Source organism: Cavia porcellus, unplaced genomic scaffold, assembly GCF_034190915.1.
Source record: "Cavia porcellus strain 051 isolate PalLab524CR breed Dunkin Hartley unplaced genomic scaffold, mCavPor4.1 scaffold_34, whole genome shotgun sequence".
NCBI classification, from domain to species: Eukaryota; Metazoa; Chordata; class Mammalia; order Rodentia; family Caviidae; genus Cavia; species Cavia porcellus.
The window spans coordinates 30,775,854-30,784,765 of NW_026947517.1; the positions used below are offsets into that span (position 1 = coordinate 30,775,854).

An 8,912-nucleotide genomic window follows, 5' to 3' on the forward strand; every position below is an offset into this window, starting at 1 on the left:
TCGATTCCCAGTCTGTGGTCCGTCCGGGCTAATCTGGAGACACTGTGCTATAGACACTAAGACACTAAGCTATAATGTGTCTCATTTGGAGTGAAACTGATGCGTATGCATGTGAATGAAGTGGCCGGCCTGATTGTCTTGTGTGTCGTGGGTGTCGTGATTGGTTATTTCTTGTACCGCGCTTGCGTTAACCGCCCTGTGACAATAGAACATCATGGGACAATCGACCTCATCCCCATTGTCCCTCACCCTCGACCATTGATCGGAGGTGCGGAAGAGGGCTCACAATCTCTCCTTGCAGGTCAAGAAGAATAAGTGGCAGGATTTCTGCTCGACTGAGTGGCCTACTTTCTCTGTGGGATGCCCACCAGAGGGGACTTTTCATCTGCCCCTCATCCTAGCAGTTAAGGACGTCATCTTCCGCCCCGGGCAAAGGGGGCACCCTGATCAGGTCGCTTACATCTTGGTATGGCAGGACCTCAGGGAGGAACCCCCACTATGGGTAAAACCCTTTCTTCCCCCTTCTGACTCATCTGTACCAAAGCTTTTAGCTCTGAAAGGACCTCCCACCCCGGCTCCGGTCCTGCCCGAGTCTCAGCCTGATCTACCTTTACTTGACTATGACCGGCCTCCTCCTTCCCAGCTGACTCAACCTCCTCCATACCCACTCTCTCCTCCAGCCTCCTCGTCTGGATCAAGTGCTGCTTCTCCGTCAGCCCCCTCTTCACCTGAACCGAATCCCTCTTCTCCTCCGATACCCCCGTCCCCTCTATATCCCCCTCTCCCTACAATGGCTTGCCCCGAGCCCGCGCCTCCGGGGCCCACAGGCCCAGCCCAGAACACCCGGAGTAAGCTGCGGCCGGAGGATCCAGTCGTTGCCCTCCCTCTCCGCCCCTATGGGCCCATGATAGATGATGGGACAGATGGAGGGCAGATGCCCGCTCTACAGTACTGGCCTTTTTCTACCTCAGATCTTTATAACTGGAAAAACAATAACCCTCCTTTTTCTGATGATCCTTCTAAGCTAACAGGTCTAATGGATTCTGTTATGTTCTCCCACCAACCCACATGGGACGACTGTCAACAACTCCTAGGGGTTCTGTTCACCACCGAGGAAAGAGACCGCATCCTCCTGGAAGCCCGGAAAGCTGTTCTTGGAGAAGATGGCAGACCCACCCAGAGACCAGACCTGATTGATGACTCCTTCCCCCTAAAGCGCCCCAACTGGGATCCCAACTCACCTAACGGTAGGCAGCGTCTTTCTACCTATCGCCAGACTCTACTGGCAGGTCTCCGGGCGGCCGCAAGGCGCCCCACTAATCTGGCCAAGGTAAGAGAAGTTACCCAAGGACCTACTGAGACTCCCTCAGTTTTTCTAGAACGCCTGATGGAAGCTTACCGGCGATATACGCCTTTTAACCCTGAGGAGGAAGGCCGACAAGGCTCGATAGCTATGGCCTTCATAGGGCAATCGGCCCCCAATATAAGACGTAAGCTCCAAAGGCTAGATGGTCTCCAAGACCTAACTCTGAGGGATCTTGTTAAGGAAGCTGAAAAAGTCTACTATAAACGGGAGACAGAGGAAGAAAAAGAGTTAGCTAGGGACAAAAGACGAAACAAGGAATTAGCTAAGGTGTTGGCCACAGTTATTCAGGGAAAACCTGAGCCAGGAAAGGGAAAGCCCATTCGCCCTCCATTAGACCCTGACCAATGTGCATATTGTAAGGAGAAAGGACACCTGATCAAAGACTGTGAAAAGTTAAAAAAGAAACGGGCCAAAGAGGAATGAGAAAAGCAGCCCTCGCAGCGATCCCGAGCCCCCATGCTCGCCCTAGATGAAGAAGACTAGGGACTTCGGGGCTCGGACCCCCTCCCCGAGCTCAGGGTAATGTTTAAAGTGGAGGGGACTCCCGTGGAATTCGAGGTCGATACGGGAGCTGTTTATTCGGCCCTTCAGGCCCCCTTAGGGGCCCTTTCAACTAAGAAATCGTTAGTTCAAGGGGCTAACGGGAGCAAATATCGCTCATGGACCACTGAGCGCACAGTTGACCTAGGCAAAGGAAAAGTAAAACACTCCTTCCTAGTTATTCCTGAATGCCCTGCTCCCCTCCTGGGACGAGACTTATTAACCAAACTGGGGGCAAAGATTTCCTTTGAGCACCAAGGACCTCAAGTGACATTCCGTAACCCAAAGGTTGGGCAACCTATGGTTACGGTATTATCTCTAAAACTGGAAGATGAATATAGGCTCTATGACCACCAGGATCCCCAGCCTATCGCCCCAGCCTGGCTAACTGATTTTAAAGAATCCTGGGCCGAGACGGCTGGACTCGGGCTGGCAAGCCAGCAACCGCCTGTAGTGGTTACTTTAAAAGCCACCGCCTCCCCTATTCGAGTTAAACAATATCCCATTAATAGAGAAGCTCACCTAGGGATTAAGGTGCACATACAGAGACTTTTAAACCAAGGGGTATTAACTCCTTGTCGGTCTGCATGGAATACTCCGTTACTCCCGGTCAGAAAGCTCGGGACAAATGACTACAGACCGGTACAGGACTTAAGAGAGGTCAATAGCAGGGTGGAGGACATTCACCCAACCGTACCCAATCCCTATAATCTCCTCAGCGGGTTGAATCCATCAAGGACTTGGTACACTGTTCTGGATTTAAAGGATGCCTTTTTCTGTTTGCCTTTGCACAAAGATAGCCAGCCCTTGTTTGCGTTTGAATGGACGGACCCCGAGACTGGGTCCACCGGACAACTGACCTGGACGCGCCTCCCACAGGGCTTCAAAAACAGCCCAACCATCTTTGATGAAGCCCTACATAAGGATTTAGCCCCCTTTCGGGCTCAACACCCGAACCTCACCCTTCTTCAATATGTAGATGACTTGCTGCTGGCTGCGGACTCTGAGGGTGACTGCACAAGCGGAACTCAGGACCTTTTACGTGAGTTGGCTATCCTGGGGTATAGGGCATCGGCAAAAAAGGCTCAAATTTGTAAGCGAGAGGTAATTTTTCTAGGCTACTCCTTGAAAGGGGGAAAAAGATGGCTCACTGAGGCCAGAAAGCAGACTGTGGTCCAGATTCCCCCTCCAAAAAGTCAAAAACAATTACGAGAGTTCCTGGGCACCGTGGGGTTTTGCCGGATGTGGATCCCCGGATTCGCAACTTTGGCAGCTCCCCTGTACCCGTTACTGAAGGGGGGATCTCCCTTTGTCTGGGAAAAGGATCACCAACAGGCCTTTGATGCCATCAAGCGGGCTCTCCTGTCCGCTCTGGCCCTGGCCCTTCCTAATGTGGATAAACCCTTTACTCTCTTCATTGAAGAGAAGAGAGGAGTAGCGAGAGGAGTACTGACCCAAGCTTTTGGGCCATGGAGGCGTCCGGTGGCCTACCTCTCGAAAAGACTGGACACTGTGGCGAGCGGGTGGCTGCCCTGCTTAAAGGCCATCGCAGTGGCTGCCTTGCTCGTCAAAGATGCTGACAAATTGACTTTAGGACAAAAAATAACAATCATTGCCCCGCATACGTTAGAAAACATCATCCACCAGCCTCCAGACAGGTGGCTCTCAAATGCCAGAGTTACTCATTATCAGAGTCTCTTGCTCAACAAAGACAAGATAACTTTTGGACCCCCGGTGACCCTCAACCCGGCGACCCTGCTGCCGGAAGAAGCTCCGGAACCCGTCCTCCATACCTGCCAGGACGTCTTGGCAGAAGAGGCCGGAGTACGACCGGACTTATTGGATTGCCCTCTACCCGACGCAGAGGTGACCTACTTCACTGATGGGAGTAGCTTTTTGATTCAAGGTAAGCGGTATGCGGGGGCGGCTGTGACTGACTATTCCAATGTTATCTGGACAGCCAGACTAGAGGACGGGTCCTCGGCCCAAAAAGCCGAACTGATTGCTTTGACTAAGGCTCTAGAGCTTGCCAAAGGAAAGCGAGCAAACATTTACACGGATAGCCGATATGCCTTTGCAACGGCCCATATCCACGGGGCCATATACTGCCAGCGGGGGCTTCTGACCTCCGCAGGAAAAGAAATAAAACACAAACAGGAAATCCTTCAATTGCTCGCTGCAGTTATGTTGCCCCAGAAGGTGGCGATAATACACTGTAACAGCCACCAGAAAGGGACTGATCCCATCACAAGGGGAAACAACCTGGCCGATCAGGCAGCAAAATCTGCAGCCATGGGAGACTCACAGATGTTGGTGACTGATGTCAAAGATACTCCTCCAAAGGAGAAAGCTCAGATTAACCAAACCCCTGAAACATCTGATCTGACTGCTTACATACAACAGGCCCACCGGCTCACCCATTTGGGAGCTAAAAAACTGAGCCTACTGGCCCACCGCCAAGACTTCCCGGGGGCATCCCCCACTGCCATACGTCAGGTCGCCACTCGGGTTGTGGCTAATTGTGAGGCATGTCAATTGACCAATGCCTACCCTGCCAAGCTGGCCCCCGGCAAAAGGCTACGTGGTACCAGACCTGGACAATACTGGGAAGTGGACTTTACAGAAGTTAAGCCTGCCCGATGCGTACTAAAATATCTGCTAGTTTTTGTAGACACCTTCTCTGGATGGACTGAGGCTTTTCCTACCAAAAAGGAAACTGCTGCCATGGTAACAAAAAAGTTGATGGAAGAAATATTTCCCCGGTTCGGATTGCCAAAGGTAATAGGGTCCGATAATGGGCCGGCGTTTGTGGCTAAGGTAAGTCAGGGACTGGCCAACATATTGGGGATTGATTGGAAATCACATTGTGCTTATAGACCCCAAAGCTCAGGACAGGTAGAGAGAATGAATAGAACTATTAAGGAGACCCTCACTAAATTGGCTCATGAGACTGGCTTAAAGGATTGGACGATGCTCCTGCCTTATGCCCTTTTTCGCACGCGAAACACCCCGTCTGCCAAAACCCCTAACCTTACTCCCTTCGAAATCCTCTTTGGCACTCCACCCCCCATTCGAGACCTCACTCCCTTAACCGAACATGCTGCCTTGTTGCCAACCTCCCTGTCTGACAGGCTCATCGCCCTCGACAATCTACAGAGGGACGTGTGGACGCAGCTGGCCTCAGCCTACGCCCCCAGTGAGTTCCCCGCGCCACATCCATACCAAGTGGGAGACTTTGTGTTCGTCCGGCGCCACCAACAAGAGACTCTACAGCCTCGCTGGAAAGGACCATACCAGGTCCTATTGACTACTCCTACAGCGGTAAAGGTTGACGGAGTCGCCTCTTGGATCCACGCGTCGCATCTAAAGCCTGCTTCAGTACCAGAGGACAGCTCCTGGGAACTCAAGCGGTCTGATAACCCCTTGAAACTTAAACTGAGCCGAAAGACTCTTTAATGCTGTTTCTGCAAGATGATCCAACAAAGACCCCAGATTGTAACCCCCTGGACTATAATGGGATTACTCATGTTAATGCTAGTCACCCCTGCAATAGCTAACCCCCACCGCCCTTGGATCTGGTCATTGATTAAGTGGGACAACCAAGAGGTGGTAGACAAATGGGAAGGATCAGGTAATCCCACTTTTGCCTTCTTTTCCTGCGATATTGTCCCTCAAGCCCCCTGTATGGATCCATCTCAGGGTGTTTACCTATGCCCAACTTCAGTGGAGGGAAGAACCTATTGTAACTCCCCAGGAGAATATTACTGTGCTTATTGGGGATGTGAGACGGTGGCCACTGCGTGGACACCCACCATAAGGGACCAACACATTAGTCTTTCAAGGTCGACTGGAGCTCGCCCAAAGCCCCCCACTTGTTATGGTGGGGCTTGGGATGCCGAGTCAAGCCAGGGACCTGGACCCTGCCTAAACCTACAACTCACGGTCCTTACCCCCCAAGAGCCTTCATGGATCACCGGAAAAACTTGGGGGTTTAGATATTATCAAAGTGGAAAAGACTCAGGGGGATATTTGTTTATCAAAAAAGAATTAAAACCGGAAACAAGGCTGTCCCCGCCACCACTGGCCCCAACAACTGCTAAAAGATTTTTATCCCTGGGGCCCAAGGCTACCCAAAATCGAGAACACATGACCTCACCTCGCACCCCCTCCGGGGATTTAACTAATCCTCCTGAGTCGGGACTCGTCCCTCCAACTGTGAACTCTCTCCTTAACCTTATACTTGGGGCTCATAGAGCCCTTAATCTTACCCATCCAGACCTGGCCCAAGCTTGTTGGTTATGTTTAAGTGCTAACCCTCCATATTATGAGGGGACTGCTCTAAATGATTCCTATACGCTGACCCCCAATTCCGACCAGTGCGATTGGGATCACGTGTTCCACACCCTTCCTTTACCTGGCCTCACTAGCCGAGGAACCTGTATAGGGACACTTGATAATTGGCCTGCAGATCTACGCCATCGCTGCCTCACATATACCCGCTCCTTCCCCAAAAACCAGTACCTCATCCCTCCCACTGGGGCATTCTGGTTATGTACTACGGGGCTCAGCCCTTGTGTTTCCACAAATGTACTCCTTGCAGGGGACAGCTCCTGCATCCTCATAGACCTTATGCCACGCATTAAGTATCTCCCTCCTGACATGCTCCCCCTCATAAAAGGTCGATATAAACGGGAACCTGTCTCCCTGACTCTGGCAGTCTTATTAGGGATAGGTGTGGCAGGGGGGATAGGAACTTGTACAGCAGCCCTCATTACTGGACACCAGTCTTGCCAACAGCTTCTTGCAGTAGTAAACCAGGATTTACAGGCCTTAGAGACTTCTATAACTGCATTACAACAATCTCTCTCGTCTCTATCTGAAGTAGTGTTACAAAACAGAAGAGGCTTAGATCTTTTGTTTTTAAAAGAAGGCGGTCTCTGTGCTGCACTTAGGGAAGAATGTTGCTTCTACACTGATCATACTGGGATTGTAAAAGATGCAATGGAAAAGCTAAGAAAGAGAATTAAATCTCGAGAGCCCCCTTCAAGTGAAGCCAAAATGTTCTCCTTCTGGGAATCAATCCTGCCCTATATTCTCCCTCTACTGGGACCCCTGGCTGGATTCATTATAGTCATGGCTATAGCCCCTTACCTCATTAACCGAGTAACCCAGTTTGTGAGGGCTCAGATCTCTCAAGTAAAGGTTATGGTGCTACGTCAACAGTATGACCCCTTACCAATACAGGACCTTTAAGATTAAAAGTCATCAAAAAAGAAAAGGGGAGAATGTGAGAGTTGACCCCCCTGCTATAACCCCCTGCCCGAGTTATAGAAAGCAGAAATGAAAGGGTTAACTCCCTAACTATCCAGAGCGGGGGAATAAAAGGGTTAACTCCCTAACTCCCCAGAGCGGGGAATAAAAGGGTTAACTCTCTAACTCCCCAGAACTATCAGAGCAGAGCAGAAAGAAATGCCTAACTCCCCAGAGCTATCAGAGCAGAGAAAAAAAAGAAAGAATGCACCTGCAAAGTCATTCTGTCTCAACAAGATAAGTAAGACAAGTAACTGTTCTGTTCTGGGCACATAGTGACTGGGCTAGGACCCCCAGTCTCCATGGTTACTCAACCCCAAACCCCTCCAATCAATTTCTGCCAAATCCTATGCTGCTCAAAATTAAACAATGCGATTTGCTTCTGTAAACTTGCTTGCCTCCCGCTTGTACCCTTAAAAACCCTACACAAATTCCCCTCGGGGCCCCTCTGCACTTGTTTGCCTGGGGGACCCCATGCGCATGGAAATAAACTTTTTACTCCTCACTACGAGCTGAGTCCTTGGGGTCTCTTTCCCTGCGGTGTCAGCCCTAACAGTACTAGCTCAATACCTAATCCAACATTATACTAGATAGCTTATCACCAGCAGGTCTTCCCAGAATTCAAATGTAACATGGTGAAAGGGAAACCCTTCGAAACGGGATGCAAATGCCCCTTTCCCTAAAAATCCCAGGTATTTTCTCATGGCATGGAATATTTAGACTCCACAACTCGTGTAGTGAACCCAGGGACCTGGACCAAGTGTGTCTAGTTTTCTGTTGTCCTCTTTTTGGAAACAACATCTTATGTAGTTGTTAAAAGAGGCCTTGAGATAAATTCGTAGCCCATGATGGAGTGGAACTCCCAAGGATACATCCACCTCAGCCCCCAGAGGGCTGGGATTATAGGCATGAGCAACCATGCCAAGCATGTGCACAGAGATTCTTACGTAATTTGTGAAATCCCACTACTGGTCTATATGTAGCTTCTGTGCTTCAGGCTTTAGGAATATGCCTCTCTTTGTTTTGGTTCCCCTTGTTCAGGTGTCCATTTCTATTGTGATAAGCTCCAAGGCCCCAGGCAAGGGGGTGGCTGCCCTTCCTCTGGTGTGTCCTTGGATGATTACTGCCCAGGTGAACAGGATTCAAATATATTGGATCCTGTGCATTTGAAAAGGAAATGAGTAAAGATTCATGAGTTAATGTGGACATGCCAGGGAATTGAGGGGCCATGATAGAGACAAAACTTCAGGCCATGGGCTGAAGGTTGAGGCTTCTGTACCTCTAGCTTCTTGAATAGTGTTTACATGGGCCTGCTGAGCAATTGTGTGGTCTCAAATGTTATTTCATGGGTTTTGTTTTAATTTAATTTGTTTTTTCCTTTGGTTTGTTACATGGAAGGAACAGTACCAAGGTTTGAAGAAGCTGGAGTGTCTTACCTAAGAGAAATTTGAAAAAAGGTATGATTCAGCAGCCAAGAATTTCTCAAGTGCCCTTGGCATTTTTAAAAAAGTGACATAAAGCTGAGCGTGTCATGTCCATGTCTCTTTACAAAAGATTTTACCTCCTATTTGATAGGAATTACTGTTTCTTTGAAAGGTCAACCTGCACTGAAATAAAGATAATCCCTCCTTACCTCATTCTGCTTGAAACCACATTCTTTGTTAGTTATATTTTCTTACACAGCAACACTTGGAGA

At 49.7% G+C, this 8,912-nt stretch overlaps 1 protein-coding gene across 1 annotated transcript; it reads left to right on the forward strand.

Annotated features, from left to right (window-relative positions):
• The first annotated feature begins 214 nt into the window (after nt 1–214).
• On the forward strand, nt 215–5,362 carry LOC134474634 (uncharacterized). Its single transcript, XM_063243148.1, is given in 5 exon segments — nt 215–591; nt 700–2,248; nt 3,335–3,772; nt 4,868–5,102; nt 5,226–5,362. Coding segments are annotated over 5 exon segments (2,736 nt in total).
• Nucleotides 5,363–8,912: the final 3,550 nt, after the last annotated feature.